The sequence below is a fragment of the Rattus norvegicus genome, chromosome 15, assembly GCF_021556685.1.
Source record: "Rattus norvegicus strain SHRSP/BbbUtx chromosome 15, alternate assembly SHRSP_T2T, whole genome shotgun sequence".
Lineage (NCBI taxonomy): Eukaryota > Metazoa > Chordata > Mammalia > Rodentia > Muridae > Rattus > Rattus norvegicus.
Window position 1 is genome coordinate 5,041,807 of NC_141548.1, and position 18,615 is coordinate 5,060,421.

The 18,615-nt window shown below is 42.4% G+C and overlaps 2 protein-coding genes across 2 annotated transcripts in view; both read right to left on the reverse strand.

Moving 5' to 3' along the window:
* LOC148000684 (disks large homolog 5-like) overlaps positions 1–18,615 on the reverse strand; it is a 132,931-nt gene that overhangs the window by 19,485 nt on the left and 94,831 nt on the right. The gene's annotated exons all lie outside the window — the stretch shown is intronic.
* Positions 8,486–12,009, reverse strand: LOC134481929 (uncharacterized). The gene is made up of 4 exons (XM_087586926.1): positions 11,834–12,009; positions 10,924–11,083; positions 9,419–9,550; positions 8,486–8,975 (listed from the first exon to the last, which is right to left on the reverse strand). Exons 1-4 carry the CDS (start codon positions 11,922–11,924, stop codon positions 8,756–8,758), a joined length of 603 nt encoding a protein of 200 aa, XP_087443052.1. The 5' UTR covers positions 11,925–12,009; the 3' UTR covers positions 8,486–8,755.

Here is an 18,615-nt window from a genome sequence, read left to right on the forward strand (position 1 = left end):
TCAAAATGAGGGCAGGGAGTGAAAGAAAATGGGCGGGGTGCCATGCTTGAAGGAGGAAAAGACTCTCTGGTCTGATGAAGCTGACAAAGGTGGTGCCTGCAGGTCCTTCACAGGCGCTTTGACCCTGCCGGCTCAGCTTAGGCACAGTTGTTTGTCCTCTTGGATCCTGTGCGGATTCCAGGTAAGGCGGGCAGTGGGAGAGCCAGGTCTCCAGCTAACTGGCTAAGCTGCTGTGCTTCAGAGCACAGGGTGCCTTGTTGCAGCTTGAGCAGGAGCTCCTGAGTCTGCACAGCCGCTGCACAATGTTTCCACCACACTCCTGCTTTCCTCCCCTGTGAAATCCCCTCTGGAGTCATGTTTGCTGCTTGCTGTGTACTGAACTGCTGCCAAAGAAAAACAAGCTCGTTCCTGAAGAACTATTGCTGAACAGGTCCTCTTCCCCCATATCCTAATAACTTTTCTCTTCCATTACCTATGATGTGGGCTACTTATTAAAAGTAGTTTGCAAAAAACTTTGCCTCCATCCTGCTGTAGTAGAAATAAGAAAAAAGCAAGCAGGTCCTTTTGTAGAAAATACTTTATCAGAGGTCTTAAGCTCCTCAGGCTTCCTCAAAGAAGCTCGGAAGGCAATTTTAGGAAGTATCTAATAATATTGCATGTGATAAAAGAAGAGAGGCACTTGGGTCAACTAAAATCCAACTTTATTAGTCTGGTCTCTTAGTCTTCAGTGCATCTATCCAGGCTCTTCTGGCTTTTAGAGTCTCTAGCAAGAAGTGATGTGTAATTCTCATGGGAGGACTGACTGTGTATGTTACCAGTACTTTTACCCTTGCAGCTTTTATTACACTTTATTTGTTCTCCATGTTTCCTGTCTTAGGTAATATATGCCCAGGGGAATTTCTTCGCGACTCCAGTCTGTTTCATACTGTGTGCTCCTTTTACTTTGATAAGACTCTTGCTTAAGTTAAGGACATTTTCTTCTATGATTTCGGTTGAGAATGGTTTTTTTTTCTTGTTTTTGGTTTTTATTTTTGTTTTTTTTTGTCTTATTTGCCTTTGACCCAAGTTTATTTTCATCCTTCCTTCAGACACACCAGAAGAGGGCATCAAATCTCTTTACAGATGGTTGTGAGCCACCATGTGGTTGCTGGGAATTGAACTCAGGACCTCCGGAAGAGTAGTCGGGTGCTCTTAACCGCTGAGCCATCTCTCCAGCCCATATTTTCATCCTTCCTATATACTTTATTGTCTTTATCATTTTATTATTATATTTGTTATTTAGCAGAAAAATCCTACTTCTTGCATGTTTTCTCCCAGGATTCTCTTCCTTCCTTCCTTCCTTCCTTCCTTCCTTCCTTCCTTCCTTCCTTCTTTCCTTCCTTCCTTCCTTCCTTTACTTTTCCTTTATTCCTTTCCCCCTCCACTCTTTTCTTCCCTTTGAATTTAATATTTTCCCTCTATCTACGTATCCATTCCTTCTATCATCTCTTCAATGCCTGAGGTTCTCTATTCCATCTGTTGGAGTCTGTTATTAAGGTCTGCCTCTGAGAGACTATTTGAGTTCCTACATTTTACTCATCCACATCTCTCCCTTTATGTTTCCTTCATTCATTTCCTTCCACAGTTAGTGTTTTCACAGATTTCTTTATTTTTCTCTTTAAAGACCTCTATGATATGTGCAAATGCTGTTTTACAATCTTTTTTTATTCTTGTTCTTCAGTCATGTTGACATATTCAGGGCCTTCTGTGATAGTGTTGATGGTTCTAATAAAGATTTTAATGTCATGGCTGTTACTGGTTGTGTTTCTATGCTGGTCTGTAGGTATCTGGGCTTGGGAAGATTGTAATTCTAGGTGCTAGATCTGGTTTTGTGTGGTAGAAAGTATTTGATCTCAACCATGGATTTCTGCCCATACTTTGTCCATTTAGTTTCTGGATAAAAGGTGCACACAAGCTTTATGTTTATGATAATCCTTAATCAGCACAAGAACTGAGCAGATAGCTATCCTCTGTACTATTATGCATATTTCTCCAAAAGTTCCATTGTGTAATTTGCCATGGTTTTGTCTGAGCTGCTTTTCACTCCAATTAGCCCACTCACAAGGTTAATTATTTACAGACTCTTACCTCCTGGTGGCTTCTCCTCTATTTACGTTCTTCTTTCTACCCCTGTCTGTCATGGTCTCCCCCCACCCCCAAGCTGGAATCACCAGGGAACACCTGTCTTAATTCTGCACAGCTTTTGACTATAGGCATTTTTATTTACAATTCAGAAATAACTTGTTGGCAAGGCCACATAAGAGTATGCATTGGTGTTTTCTTTCTTTCGTTTGTTGTTGTTGCTATTTTTAATTTGTCTTTGTCTGTTTGGTTGGTTGGTTGGTTTTTTTTTTTTAAGATTTATTTATTTATTTATTTATTTTTATTTAGAGAATACTTTATTAGTTTTTGTAATCAAACCCACGTATATAAGACCTTACATATTTAATACAGTGTGTTACCCCTGTACAAATGGAAAAAACTTAAGTTCAACATTTCTAGACCAATATGGCTGTTAATTTCTGTACAGTGCCAACTCAACACAGTAAACGGGGATACTTTTTTCGAAAGTTGACAGCACAGGTAAAGTTTCAAAAAATTCAAATTATATATCTGTATATATATATTTATATTTATATAAAAAGACCAATAATAGCAGTGTGTTATGCATCAACAGCAGCAACAGCTTTTCCAGGTTCTGCAGTCATCTGAACAAAACTGTAGAGACATCCAGCACACTCCATTAAAAAAAAAAAAAAGTAAAAAAACAAAACCCGAGAAAACAGCACAGTTCTGTTACTCTTGTGGTACCTGGCACCATTTTTTTTTAAATTAGCTTCTCAATCATCATCTGGAAAGAAAACATTCTGAACAACATCATTAAAAACAGCTCTGATAAAGCACGGTCACTACTACGTATCATAAAGCAGGTACAAGCTATTTTACATCCACAGAGGTATGATACAGTACTGTCCTACATCTATAATACTAGAGGATACAATTTAAAAGGCATTATTTGAGACTTGATTCTACTTTTCCAGCAGAGGGCCCAAAGGATGGTGTGACACAGCTTTGTAAAGAAACATACTCTAGACAGGATTTCCTTTCACTAGTGGCACACTTCTAAGGATTCATTCTCTCCATGAATGTCAGCTAAAACCGTTATTAAAAAAATGAAATATCCCTAGAACAAAACCGTATAACCACCGGATTCACATGAAGATGACCTAGTGGAGACAAGCTGGACCTCACCTTACCAACAAGCTATCAAATCTGTTATGTTTAAACAGTGAGACCTCCAAGGAAGGAGATGCCAAGTAGTGCTTCAAAGCTTCGGACCACAATCAAACACAGCATCCTTTTCAACAGAAGCAGAAGCTCATCTGAATATGCTCATGGATGCTGACATCAACATTTAATCATCTCCTCACTCATCCAGGAAGAGGGGGAGATCAGTTACTACTGTACTTTAATGTGTTCAACCAAATCACCATATTACAAAAATAGCAAGCTGCCATAATAAAAAATAAGGCTCCTCTATCCAGCACCAGATAGCATCATTTTACTTTCAAGCCTAGAAATTGCACACTTGTATATAAACCAACCGAAGATGAGGATTGAGAGTTCATCTTGGTGGATTTTTCCTTTGATGAATATGAAGTGTCCTTCCTTATCTTTTTTGATGACTTTTAATTGAAAATTGATTTTATTTGATATTAGAATGGCTACTCCAGCTTGCTTCTTCTGACCATTTGCTTGGAAAGTTGTTTTCCAGCCTTTCACTCTGAGGTAGTGTCTGTCTTTGTCTCTGAGGTGTGTTTCCTGTAGGCAGCAGAATGCAGGGTCCTCATTGCGTATCCAGTTTGTTAATCTATGTCTTTTTATTGGGGAGTTGAGGCCATTGATATTGAGAGATATTAAGGAATAGTGATTATTGCTTCCTGTTATATTCATATTTGGATGTGAGGTTATGTTTGTGTGCTTTCATTCTCCTTGTTTTGTTGCCAAGACGATTAGTTTCTTGCTTCTTCTAGGGTATAGCTTGCCTCCTTATGTTGGGCTTTACCCTTTATTATCCTTTGTAGTGCTGGATTTGTAGAAAGATATTGTGTAAATTTGGTTTTGTCATGGAATATCTTGGTTTCTCCATCTATGTTAATTGAGAGTTTTGCAGGATACAGTAACCTGGGCTGGCATTTGTGTTCTCTTAGGGTCTGTATGACATCTGTCCAGGATCTTCTGGCCTTCATAGTTTCTGGCGAAAAGTCTGGTGTGATTCTGATAGGTCTGCCTTTATATGTTACTTGACCTTTTTCCCTTACTGCTTTTAATATTCTTTCTTTATTTTGTGCGTTTGGTGTTTTGACAATTATGTGACGGGAGGTGTTTCTTTTCTGGTCCAATCTATTTGGAGTTCTGTAGGCTTCTTGTATGCCTATGGGTATCTCTTTTTTTAGGTTAGGGAAGTTTTCTTCTATGATTTTGTTGAAGATATTTACTGGTCCTTTGAGCTGGGAGTCTTCACTCTCTTCTATACCTATTATCCTTAGGTTTGATCTTCTCATTGAGTCCTGGATTTCCTGTATGTTTTGGACCAGTAGCTTTTTCTGCTTTACATTATCTTTGACAGTTGAGTCAATGATTTCTATGGAATCTTCTGCTCCCGAGATTCTCTCTTCCATCTCTTGTATTCTGTTGGTGAAGCTTGTATCTACAGCTCCTTGTCTTTTCTTTTGATTTTCTATGTCCAGGGTTGTTTCCATGTGTTCTTTCTTGATTGCTTCTATTTCCATTTTTAATTCCTTCAACTGTTTGATTGTGTTTTCCTGGAATTCTTTCAGGGATTTTTGCGATTCCTCTCTGTAGGCTTCTACTTGTTCTCTAAGGGAGTTCTTTATGTCTTTCTTGAAGTCCTCCAGCATCATGATCAAATATGATTTTGAAACTAGATCTTGCTTTTCTGGTGTGTTTGGATATTCAGTGTTTGCTTTGGTGGGAGAATTGGGCTCCGATGATGCCATGTCGTCTTGGTTTCTGTTGCTTGGGTTCCTGCGCTTGCCTCTCGCCATCAGATTATCTCTAGTGTTACTTTGTTCTGCTATTTCTGACCGTGGCTAGACTGTCCTATAAGCCTGTGTGTCAGGAGTGCTGTAGACCTGTTTTCCTGTTTTCTTTCAGCCAGTTATGGGGACAGAGTGTTCTGCTTTCGGGCGTGTAGTTTTTCCTCTCTACAGGTCTTCAGCTGTTCCTGTGGGCCTGTGTCTTGAGTTCACCAGTCAGGTTTCTTGCAGGGGAAAAGTTGGTCCTACCTGTGGTTCCAAGGCTCAAGTTTGCTCGTGGGGTACTGCCTAAGTCCTCTCCGCGGCGGCAGCAACCGGGAAGATCTGCGCCGCTCTTTCTGGGAGCCTCCGTGCACCAGGGTTCCAGATGGCGTTTGGTGTTTTCCTCTGGCGTCTGGATGTGCACAGAGTGCAGTCTCTTCTGGTTTCCCAGGCGTGTCCGCCTCTCTGAAGGTTTAGCTCTCCCTCCCACGGGGTTTGGGTGCAGAGAACTGTTTATCCGGTCTGTTTCCTTCAGGTTCTGGCGGTGTCTCAGGCGCAGGGATCCTGCCGCTCCTGGGCCCTCCCCTACGGGAACCCAGAGGCCTTATACAGTTGCCTCTTGGGCCAGGGATGTGGGCAGGGGTGGGCAGTGTTGGTGGTCTCCTCCGCTCTGCAGCCTCAGGAGTGCCCACCTGATCAGGCGGTGAGGTCTCTCTCCCACGGGGTTTGGGAGCAGAGAGCTGCTGCGGGCCGGGATCCGCGGGTGTGGGACTTCCAGGTTGGTTGGTTTTTGAGACAGTGTTTCACTACTGTATTAGCATTTTCAAAAGCCAGTTGCTTGATTAAGATATCTGGGGTCAGAGAAAGGCCTGAATGTTAGTATTCTGCTAGCAGCCTTCTGATGAAGATGTAGAACTCACAACTCCCACTACACCACACCTGCTTAGAGGGTGACATGCCCCCACCTTAAAGATATTGGACTAAACATCTTAACCTGTAAGCCAGCTGCAATTAAATGTTGTCCTTTATAAGACTTTCACTGGTCATGCTATATGTTCACAGCAGTAAAACCCTAACTTCACCGACCTCTGAAGGATCATTTCCCCAATGTAGGGGACTGCCAGGGTGTTGAGACAGGCATGAAGATCTGAGTTCAAGGTCAATCTACACAGGAAGATCCAGGACAGGCAAGCTGAGGCAGGGAAGGAGTGGAAAACAGGAAGCTAGTGATAATGGAATAAAGTGAGGTGAGCAATTCCAGCACCTCCGAGCAGCAGAAGTCAGCAGCTTTGCCCACAAAGCCCTGATGTAGTGTACAGAATAGAAGGGACTACTGGACAATTGGTGCTGGTTCACTGGAACTAAGAAATTAGTGGTGATTAAAATGAGACCAGGATCAAAGTGGTAAAATCTTACGGGGAGTGCTTTTTGAGAGCACAAAGAAGCTGTGTTATAGAAAGAGCCAAGGCTGAAGCTGGTGCTACAGCTCTCCTTGGTAAAGTCTAACAGTCACTCAGTTGGTACTGGTTTTGAAGACATGAAATGGTCATGAAGAGGAGGTGAGGCTTGACACTGTGAGATGCCATGGAAGGCCATTAGTGAAGGTGATGACTCCATTTTTCTTGATGGCCCAGGACTTCAGAGGTCATGCAAAGAATCTGGGACTGGGCACCACGAAAAGAGCCTATGTAAGGCTCTGGTGAAGCTTAGTTGCAGTGAAAGACCCCAGTACATTGGGAATTCCAGTGCCACTGGATGATCACCAAGAACAGAAGCATCAGTGGTATGGATCAACCAGAGGTTAGAGTGCTACAGAGGGCAGAGCTGGAGACGTGACCCCAACTCTTCGGAGGAGCCCAGATCATGTGTGGGTCCCAGATATTGAGGGAAGAAGCTGGAACATTGAAGTCGCCTTGGAGACATACAGATGTTTGAGATGCCAGAGCCATGGACTCTCTACTGAGGAAAGCTGCTAACAGGGAGTGCAAACAGCACAGCAGGAAACTTTTCTTGCAACCAACAAAGATCAAAAGGGAGTTGGAGATCTGAAGACCACATTGACATCAGACATGGAGATGCAGAGTTTAAAGTTTACGCAGCTGGGTTCCTGTCTAGTGTGGGTGTTACAGCTAAGTGCTTGGATCAATCTCAGATGAGACGTTCAACTTTACACTGAACATTTTTAAAACTGCTATGAAGTATGGGAATTCTGGAAGTTGACCTAATGGATTTTGCATTGTGCTATGTTTAGATGTGGCCCCCATAGTCTCATAGGTTTGAAGAAGCCTCTGGAAGCCTCAGAGTGGAATGTGAAGGTTTGTATATGCTTGGCCCAGGGAGCGGTACTATTATACAGTATGGCTCCTTTGGAGTAGGTATTTCCTTGTTGGGTCAGGTGTTTCGCTGTGGTTCTGGGCTTTAAGACCCTCATCCTAGCTGCCTGAAACTGAGTATTCTGCTAGGAAACATCACATGAAGATGTAGAACTCTCAGCTCCTACGGCACCATATCTGCTTAGATGCTGCCAGGCTCCCACCTTGATGATAAAGAACTGAAGATCTGAACCTTTAAGCCAGCTCCAATTAAATGCTGTCCTTTATAACATTTGTCTTAGTCATGGTATCTGTTCTCGGCAGTGAAACCCTAACTTAAAAACTTCACATAGACGCCTGGAAGTCTAGATTATTAGCATGCAGACCCCATAAATGTGTCCCTACATATCTCAAGAAACACTTTGTTCAGGTATGATCCATTGCCACAAATAAGGAACACAATGAAGGACAAACGTCCACGGTAGGGGCTGGAGAGATGGCTCATCATTTGAGAATTTGTTTCTCAAAAGACCTGCAGGGCACCTAACAATCCTCTGTCACTTAAGTTCCAGGTGAAACCCAATGACCTCTTCTGGCCTTTGGGGAACAGCATGCAGAGACCTACAGAAGGCAAAACACTCATGACTATAAAATAAATCAACGACAACAACAAACAAAAACAAAAGCACCCAAAGGAGGAAAAACAAAGGAGAAAACTCATAGGGCACCTTTGCCTGGATATTTTGTCCAGCTTTTAAAGAAATCTAGAAACTGAATTGTAAACTATGTGATCTGCTTGAGTTGAAATCCCAAATGGAACATAGTACATTGTCAAGAACAAAAGTCATCATCCTAATCAAGAACAAGAAAACAACCAACCATAAAAACCCTATCCCCTGAAAGGTCTTGCAATTTATTATCTCTTCTGTGCAGTTACAATTGATATCATGTTTGAAGGAAACCAAAAGCAAGCAATTCTGTTTCATGACTGCTTCTATACTCCCTATAATATGGTTTTATTTCCTGGGAGATACTAGAGAAAGCCTGATGAATATTCCATTAATATGTTCAACACTCTCATCCACAAAAGAGTATATTTTAGCGGTCGCTAAATATTTGATAAGGATACAGCGTTGATAATTTTTTCATCATGAAGTTGGTATTCAGAGTTGGACACACAATCTACACTGAAAGTACAATTTTCTTTGTATCTCAGTCTGACTGGGAAGTCATTATGATGCCCAATCCCTGTGAGAATGCAGAGATCCATCTCTGCCTGAGAGCTGTGGGATTTCAGATGGTTACATCACACTTCAATAAAGAAGGTTCTTAAGAGTGACGAGTTCGAGATCACTGTTTGATTCACAAGGATACATTCGATTTACTCAAAAGTACAGGACACAAGGATTCAATATCTGTGGTGTAGATGGTCTTGCTGGCCTCCTCACAGAACCTCTTTCCCTCCTCACAGGATGCTTGCAGTTCAGTCTGCTCCACCAGCAGTTTTCTGTTCTCATTCATCAAAATCCTTACATTCTTCTTCAATTCATTGCATTCATTCAGGAGGTGGAAGTTTCTGATGCTGAATCAAAAACAAATAATGGTAAATCCCAGGCAGTTTCTATTTGCCTGCCACTCCTGCAAGTACAATCATCCCTTCAAGGGCCCCATCCCCAGGCATCTCCAGACTAGAGCCACAGTTTGCATGTTAGCACCAATTAGAGGCAGGTCAAATCCCGAGTCCGCATTCCACGGGATTCAAAGTACTTCAGAAAATCCTGACACTAGAGGGTATATATACCTCAAAGCAGAGGAAATGTTGCATACGGGTGCTTATGTGTTCATGGTATTCTAAAGTCATTGGCAGGTAGAGGGCCAATCCCCTCTGAGGGCTGATAGAAGACCCAGCAGCTATACAATCTTCCCACGTGTTTCTCATGGACCACAGATCTTTTTTTCAAAGTCATAGCTGGACAGAAATATTCCCCACCTAGTGCTGGGGTCTCCTTTCTGTCAGTGACTCACCGGTAGGAATTGTTCTCTTGTGTGAGCTCCTTGTACTTCTCCATGGCATCACTTATCCAGTTGGTCATCTTATGCATATCCATCGTTCTCATCTCATGTTGGGATTTAAGCATTGGCAATTCAATGTTCAGCCTGTGTTAGAACATGGCCCAAGGAACAAATAACTGTCTGAACTCATGATTTCACAATTAGATGAAGTGTAAATAAAAAATTTTCAATAAAAATTCAAATTCAAGGAATGGGGGCTAGGGAAGAAAGTGGAAAACTCAAAGACCACAGCAAAAACACAACAGTGAGACTCAAACCATCACTCTTCCATAGAAAATATTTCTCTGCAAGTCAGCACACATTTGTTTTGAAATAAGTAATCCTTAAAAGGCTGGTGAAGTATGGTCCTATAAAGACCCTCTGTATAGGAGGGGGGAAATTCTGAGAGCTGCATGTTTGGGAATAACAAGTGCCAAGAATTTATTCCCACAGTGACCTTTTCTAGGTCACAGTAAACCATCCTTGGATAATTAAAAAAAGAAAATAAAGTTCAAAGCAGGAAAATAAATAAATAAATAAATAAATAAATAAATAAATAAATAAATAAATGAAATCAGACTGTTCTCTGGCCTACCTAAGCCCAGTATATAACACAAACTTGCTCCTTCCTATTGGTGCTGGTTAAACTCATTATCCTGGGCATTGGACGGCAGAGCCAGGGGACCAAATGGAGGGAACAGACCTTCAAGATCTGGCCAGGTAAGCATGAAGGAATTGAACAGTTGTGTACGAAGTATAATATGTTTCCTCCAGTCTGTGCCATAGCCTTGGGTCCAACAGAAAGATGTGATGACATTTCTCTTGTTTTGAAAGCAGGGATTCTCAATCCTTGTTACATGACTCGCAGAGGCCGTAACTACTTTTTACAGGGAAGAGGATTCATAACACCTCCTCCCCTCAGGAGAGCCCTATGTGCCAGCACGGTAAACAGAAGGAGCAAAGTGCTCTGTTGATCAATGACGGCCTCCACGCACTCATCACTATCATGACCTGCAAACTGTTCATCAAACAAATCCTCAGACCCAATCAAAGGTCCCAGACTCCCTGATCCTGAGCAAAACACACACAAATACTTTCACATCCATACGTACATACCAACCCATATACAAACATAATTAGAATGCCAACTTTATCGTGGAGGTGCCATAGAATCAGTGTATAACGACCAAAATCAGAGTAAGAGTGAGGACATTCAGGCATTTCATTCACACACTTAGATGCAGCAAGTGTGACCAGGTCCTTCCAGCTGCTGAAAAAATCCAATCCAACTCCAAGGAGCTCAGGGTCAAGTACAAGAGAGGTTGACCCTAAACACACAGCACCTAGCTTCTCTCACAGGCCAGCACCTGCCAAGGCTCCTTAAAGTCCAGGATGAGAGGTGAAACACTTTCTGGATGTCTCTTGGCTTAGCAGAGAGAGCACAAGACAGTCAATAGGTTTCAGGGCATAATGACTACCTGTAGTTCAAACCATCATTGACATAAAGGTCCAGGATTCGAGAAAGTTCATCCCGCTCGAATTTACACTTCTGGATTTCAGATTTTAGTTCCTCCAAATTCTTTATACGCTTTTCATGGTTACTGATGAAATTTTCTGATGATGCCTTCCGAATAAACCCTGTAGATAGATAAACACAAATGAATGTACATATTGGATAGCCCATGGGTAGAAAAGACCATTCTGAGTCTCAAAATGGAGGTTGAGGAAGAGGAAAGGCTGGAGACTTGTTGAATCCCTGAAAGAGAAGAAAAGCTATCTCTAATGTGGACTCTTAAGCTATTTCCCTCTTCTCAACCTCCATTGCCATACATAAGCCTCACTCACTATTACATGATCCCTCATACTGAAAGATAGAATCTACCTCAGACATAAAGATTTGGGACATTGTCAGCAGATATCAGACGTGGAGCAGGTCAATCCTGGAGTTCACAGCACCATCAAACCCTAATCGTGTGTTCAAGCTTAAAGTGTCTGCGACCTCAATTCATGACTAGGGGGTGCATCCTTCCTTGTTCTTGTCATCACAGACTTAGTAACCTACAGGAATCTAGAGGATGAAGTGCTTCAGCACCCAACCATGAATGGGCACATTGTTATCCTCATAGGGCTTCCTCCTGGCATTCCTTGGCAGTAGAAATTAAAAAGCTCATAGAAAAGAAGCTGCAGGCCTGCCAATTCCTGGCTCTCTGTCAAATTACTCATCAGGACTCTTGACTCTTGGTCTGCAATTGACAAATTCCAAGGCTCCTGCTTGTAAGGCCGACTCCTGAAAGGCACAGCTCAAACCTACCTCCTGGAGGAAGTTCCCCGACTCTACCCAGTACTCACTGTGCCTTCCCCAGAATGATTTCATTCTTCTGTACTTACAAGACAGGAGGCCAGCTTTCTTCTGCCTCGGTCTGGTCTCTCCTTGATCTCCCCTCTCCTTCTGAACTAGCTTGAGCAGCTGGTGAAACATGCCTGTTTGTGAACCCAAAAGGCACCGAGGGAATCCCACAGGCAGTTTGTGTCACCACAACACTGGTGACGTCACAGAAGATTCTAGTGCTCTCTTAGATACAAGAGATTGTCCAAGGAAGACATTACTGATGATGTCACTGGGAAGTTCTATGGCCTACCTGCTACCCAGCTCTCCCAAAAGCAACCAATTTCTATGGGGCCCTTTTCTGCAGCCTCTCCTGTGACCCAGGGAATATCCTTTGGCAACTTCTCCTCCAGAGTTAGATATTTCTCTCTGCTTCATCAGATGTCATCAATGCTCTTGATGGGGAGAGTTGATTACAACCCTGAATTGGAGAAGAGATTTTTGTTGGTATCTAAATCTCTAGGGACCACAAATGAGGACGATTTCTATCAATAATAAATCTACACCTGAGACGATGCACATACATACAGTCCAATTCCCAAAGTTTTCCTGTTTCCTAGAGGCCAATATATTTCTCCTATAATTTTAATTTTATAAAACCTGGATAATATTAGCTTATTGTGCATTCCTTGATAGCCAGTACTATTTCCACATACACGTCCATGTATTTCACAAAGTCAATGTTAATAATCCTACTTTTTTCAATAAAAACTCCCTTCTCTTTGGAATATAGGGGATCAACTACAGGGTAAATATAAAATCATAAATTTCTATACCTTCTTTTACATATTAAGTAGGTCATCATCCCTTTCTCAAATATCGCCAGACAATTAAATTGGTCATCAGTGAGTAAAGGTCAACCTGGACTGCGTGTTCCTACATTGTAGCCCGACAGCCATCACTTCTCCAATATCTGTCTTCCTTAATTTCCAAGTCCAGGCATGAGGATATTGGGGGTTGCCCCTTGATACTTTACTCCTAGCAAACATAAGAATCAGCAGGATGGGCAGGGAGTCAAAGGGCCTGAGGTCAGGTTAAACCTCAATTTTAGTGGGTCCATAAGTTCAGGGGAAAGTCCATTTGGCATTGTCATCTGTGGCTTCTGTGTTCTTCTCCTAGGTTAGCTCAATCTGTGCTATGACGCCTCCTAACCTCACAGACGTAAGAGTCAAAAACACGTCTGTCTTCTCTGGGAAGGGCTTTGCCTCTGACTCCCACCTGGAGTTGGACAACATGGCTATACAAAGCTCAAAACAGAGGTGTGGAGATGATGGATGCTTCAGAAGTTTAGGGTCATTTCTTCCAAATAAGGCACATATTTTTCCAATGTAATTTTTCCTTTGTTCTTTCACTCTTGGTGGCTGGCTTCTTTCCTGGCCTGAAGTATACTGGAGTCCAATCTTTTGGATGACTGAAGCATCTTTTTTTGAGATGACAGGCCCACCAAGGGGCCTGCTGCATACAGGCTCCTATCACCAAGGAAGTTGTTGCTACAGAATCATAGCATGGTGGTAGCAGCACATGATCTCTCACAGTCTTCTCTGCTGCACTTGCTAAAAGAATAATCGGGTTTTTTTGTTTTTTAATATTTTATTGGAAATACCTACAATGCTGGTCAGAGTTGATACATGCCTTTAATCCCAGCACCCATAAAGTTTTTTTTCTTTTTTCTCTTCTTTCTTTTGCAATTGTTGTTAGAATTCCTGTTGTTTTCTTTGGTAATTCCCTCTATTTGCTCTGTACCTAGAATGTTAAGTCCACACTCTTCATGGCCCTATTCTTCATGGTAAAGATTTTGCTCATACCACCCACACCACACATGATCACATTATTTACTTTCAAAGAAGGAAAACAGGCATGAAGAAGAGAGTTAACGTGTATGGTCTCAGGTAATCAACACATCATGAGTGCAGGATGGCATCCTAGGGTTTTGGATTACCCAAGCTTCTGGTTTTGAGATTGACAGGCCTCTGCAGAAGTCTCCAGTTGAGTAGCAGAGAGTCTGGAAAGGCTGAAATAATGGCTTCCCACGCATGGAAAAGGCTGCCCTTCAGTGCCTCTGCAGCCTGAGCAGAGGTCTACCAAGAGCATAAGGGCACTTGACCAGAGCTGGTAAGGGACTGCCTTTTGGATGATCTGTGAGACCTGGATGAACAGAGGCCTCCAGAGTCCTGATAAAGGGAAGGAGAGTCACATAGATGTGCTGGAAACAATCGATCTTTGGGCTGCAAGTCGTGCATTTATCTTTGCTGTGTAAATAGTATTTGTAAGTGACAGAGGCATCCTACTTTATCATGTCTAGTCACTCTAGTTGTTAAAGTGTTAGCTAGTGTAAACATAGTAGAGTTACTACAACATTACACTGTGTCCCATTTTGTTAAAGAACTTTATTTTATTTTTTATTTATACATATTTTACTTATTCACATTGCAAGCTGCTCACTGCCCCCTGACACCCGGTTACTCTCTCCCACAATCCTTCCCCAACTCTCCTAGTATATTCTTCTCTGGGTGTATGAGGGCCAGCTATCACAGTAGATCCCTTCTTCCACCAAAGCCAATTTACCCTGTCCTGGGGCAGGTGCTGAGGATGCTGGTAATGGATGCCTTGGGCTTTCTTCATGCTCCAATTTGCTGGCTTTGGGAAGTTCATGCAGATCTGTCTGTGAACTTGGTACTTCATATAGACAGCACACAAGAAGCACTGATTTGGATAATGTTCTTGAGAGTATATTTCAATCAAACTTACTCCCACTAATATCCTAAGAATGACAAAGGTAATGGGACACTATACATCTATTCCAGGAGTTTCCATTTCTGAGAGCAGCAGAATAGAAGCCCACAAATTGGCAAAGTTAAGTGAGGTCACACAGGGGACCTAAGAGCACACTGCTGCTTTCCTAGAGTGTATCCTAGAGGCTTATGGTATCTATACACCCACAGATCCATATGCACTGAACACCAGGCTATTCATTGCTTTTGTCACTCAGTTTGCCACAAATATTAGAAATCCCAAAAGTCAGAGAATTTTGGAGGTATGAATAAGTCCCAGGGGCTGGAGTAAGCTCAAAAAGTCTGTGACAACAAAGAACTGAATGAGAATCAGAGAGACAAGATGCTCATCAAGACCATAGTCGTATCCCATTAAGAAAATATGAATAATAAGCCATCAGGTGAAAATATAAAGTAGGAGGTCAGAGCCCTAGGAGGTCTATCCTTTGCCCTCAGGGAAGCAGCCATTCTCTCAGCCATTCCAGGCCCTCGGCCACACAATCAGAGACTTCCCCAACAACTCACTGACCTTTCTCAAAGACCTATCTGGGCTTCTCCCTGAAGAATAGGACATGCAGAGTCCTTGAGGAGCCGCCAAGAGGCCTCCTCCACACAGGCTCTTTGTGGGCAAAGGAAAATGTTCCTGCGAATCTGCCATGGCAGCAGGAGTTTCAACCAGGCTGCTCTTAGTTCCAGCTCACTGGATGCAGGCCTGAGGCCATGGGGTGTCTTGGAAAGGAAGAAGCACACACTACCTCACAGCTCCCTCTGCTGGCGACTGCTAGAACTGTGATAGGACGTGTGTGTTTATTAGAAGCATCCACAAAGCTGATCAAAGTCAGCACACGCATTAATCCCAGGATTCAAAATTTATGTTAATCGTTGATGTTATTGTTTTTTGTTTGGTTTTTGTTTTTAATTCCCCCTCCACAGCTAATTGCTCTATACCTAGAATATTAAGCATATGCTCTGGAGGGACCTATTCATGTTAGGCGATGCTTTTATTCTTACTAACCACTCCACAGATGATCCCATTATTTACTTTCAAATAAGAATACATTCATAGAGAAGGAGTTAACCAGTATGCTCTCACAGAAGAAACACATCACGACTATGGAATGGCACCCCAATCTTTTGCATTTGTTATGCCTTTTAATTTTTTTCATTCTTTATTTGTTTTTAGTTACATTCAGATGTTATAGCCTTTCTCTGTTTCACACCCATATCCCCCTACCCCATCCCCCTCACCCTGTTTCTCTGAGGGTGTTCTCCCCCCCACCCAACACTTCCTGCCACCCTGCCCTGACATTCTCCTATACTGGGGCATAGAGCCTCGCAGGACCAAGGGCTTCTTCTCTCATTGATGCCCAACAAGCCAATCCTTTTCTACACATGCTGCTGGAGCCCTGGGTCTGTCCATGTGTACCATTTGAATGGTGGTTTAGTCTCTTGGAGCTGTAGTTGGTTGGTATTATTGTTGTTATGGGGTTGCAAACCCCTTCAGCTCCTTCAATCCTTTCTCTGCCTTCTCCATTGTTCTCAGTTCAATGGGTGACTTCAAACATCCGCCTCTGTATTTGTCATGCTCTGGCAGTGCCTTTCAGAAGACAGCTATATCAGGCTCCTGTCAGCTCGCACTTCTTGGCATCACCAATATTGTCTGAGGTTTGGTGGATGTATATAGACTGGATCCCCAGTTAGGGCAGTCCCTGGGTAGCCTTTCCTCCAGTCTCTGCTCCAGACTTCATCTCCACACTTCCTCCTGTGAGTATATTTGTTCCCCCTTCTGAGAAGGACTGAAGCTTCCACACTTTGGTCATCCTTCTTGAGCTTCATGTGGTCTGTGGATTGCATCTTGGGTAATCTGAGATTTGCGGCTAATGTCCACTTATCACTGAGTGCATACAATGTGGGTTTTCTTGTCATTAGGTTACCTCATTCAGGATCATATTTTCTGGTTCCTTCCATTGCTGTAAGATTTTCATGAAGTCATTGTTCCTAATAGCTGAGTACTACTCCACTGTGTAGATGTACCCCATTTTCTGTATCCATTCCTCTGTTGAAGGGCATCTGGGTTTTTCCCAGCTTCTGGCTGTTATGAATACGGCTGCTATGAACATAGTGGAGCATGTGTTTTTGCTGTATGTTGGAGCATCTTTTGGGTATTGCCCAGGAGAGGTATAGCTGGGTGCTCAGGCAGTGCAATGTTCAATTTTTGAAGAAACTCCAGACTGACTTCCAGAGAGGTTGTCCAGTTTGCAATCCTACCAACAGTGGAGGAGTGTTCCTCTTTCTCTGCATTCTCGCCAGCATCTGCTGACACCTGAGTTTTTGGTCTTAGCCTTTCTTACTGGTGTGAGGTAGATACTCAGGGTTGTTTTGATTTGCATTTCCCTGATGACTGAGGATTTTGAACATAACAGAAAGCATTTTAAGAAATGATGCTACCCTAACTGGTGGTCTGCATGTAGTTGAGTGCCAATTGATCCATTTCTATCTCTTTCTACACAGTTCAAGTCCAAGTGAATCAAGGAAATCCACATAAAACCAAACATGCAGAAGCTAATAGAAGGGAAAGTGTCACAAAGGGCCTAGAACACATTTGCACAGGATAAAGTTTTCAGAACACAATACCAAAGGGTCAGGCTCTAAGATCAACAGTAAATGTATGAAATCTCAACATTCTGAAAACTTTCTTTAAAGCAAAGGACACTGCCAATAGGTAAAACAGCAAGCTACAGATTCGGAGAAGAGTTTTACCAACCCTACATGTGAGAGTGTGCCAAAATTAAAAATAAACAAAATACTCAAAAAGGTAAACTCCCAGACAAACAAATAACCCGACTTTTAAACTGGGATAGAGAGCTAAACCAAGAATTCTCAACTGAGGTATCTCAATGCCTGAGAAACTCATCAAGAAATGTTCAACATCCTTAGTTATCAGAAAAAGGTAAATCAAACGAACCTGAGATTCTTCATTACACCAATCAGAATGGCTAAGATAGAAAACTGAGGCAGCAGCAGAGTGGGCTAGGATGTAGAGAAACTGGAACACTCCTCCATAGCTGGTGCGATTACTGGCTGTATATCAATATCAACTCTGGATATCAATGTGGAGGATCAGGAAACATTGCAAATACCTGAAGACCCAGCTTTACCACCCACTTCAGCGCATATACTCAAACATGATCCACAAATGACAAGGATGTGTGGATGAATATGTTCATAGCAGCCTTACTCATATTAGTCAAATGCTGGAAACAACCACGATAGACCTCAACTCAACTGAGGAATGAATATAGAAAGTGCGCTCTATTCAAACAGAGGAACAGTACTCGGGTATCAAAGATGAATACACCAGGAACTTTATAGGCAAAAGGATGGAACTGGAAAATAGTGAAGTAACAGAGATCGAAAAAGACATAACATGGGATGTATTTAGTGACAAATGGATGTTAGCCCAAAAGTACAGAAGACCCACTATACAATTCATTGATCACACGAAGGGTAACATGTCAGAAGGCCAAATTGTGGATGCTTGAACCCACTTAGAAGGGGAAGAACATAATCATGGGAGGCAGAAGGATGGAAGGACCTAGGTAGAGGCAGGGAAGGATGGACAAGGGGTGGGGGGAGTAGCAACAATGAAAAGAGACAAGAGAGAAACCCAGAGGAAAAGTGGGATAAATAACAATAAGCATCAGTGGTGGGTGGTGAACTTGGGTAACCCAAATGAAAAATGAAGAAGTCAAAATCTTTTCATTTGCAGATGACGTGATACTATTTTTAAAACTAAAAATGTATCACCATCTCTCTTTTTTTTTCCTTTTCTTTTTTTTCGGAGCTGGGGACCGAACCCAGGGCCTTGGGCTTGCTAGGCAAGCGCTCTACCGCGGAGCTAAATCCCCAACCCCAATATCACCATCTCTTAAGACTGATAAATACATTCATAAAAGCACAATACAATGGGAACACACAAAATTTCTTAGCCTTCCTTTATGCCAATCCAAATC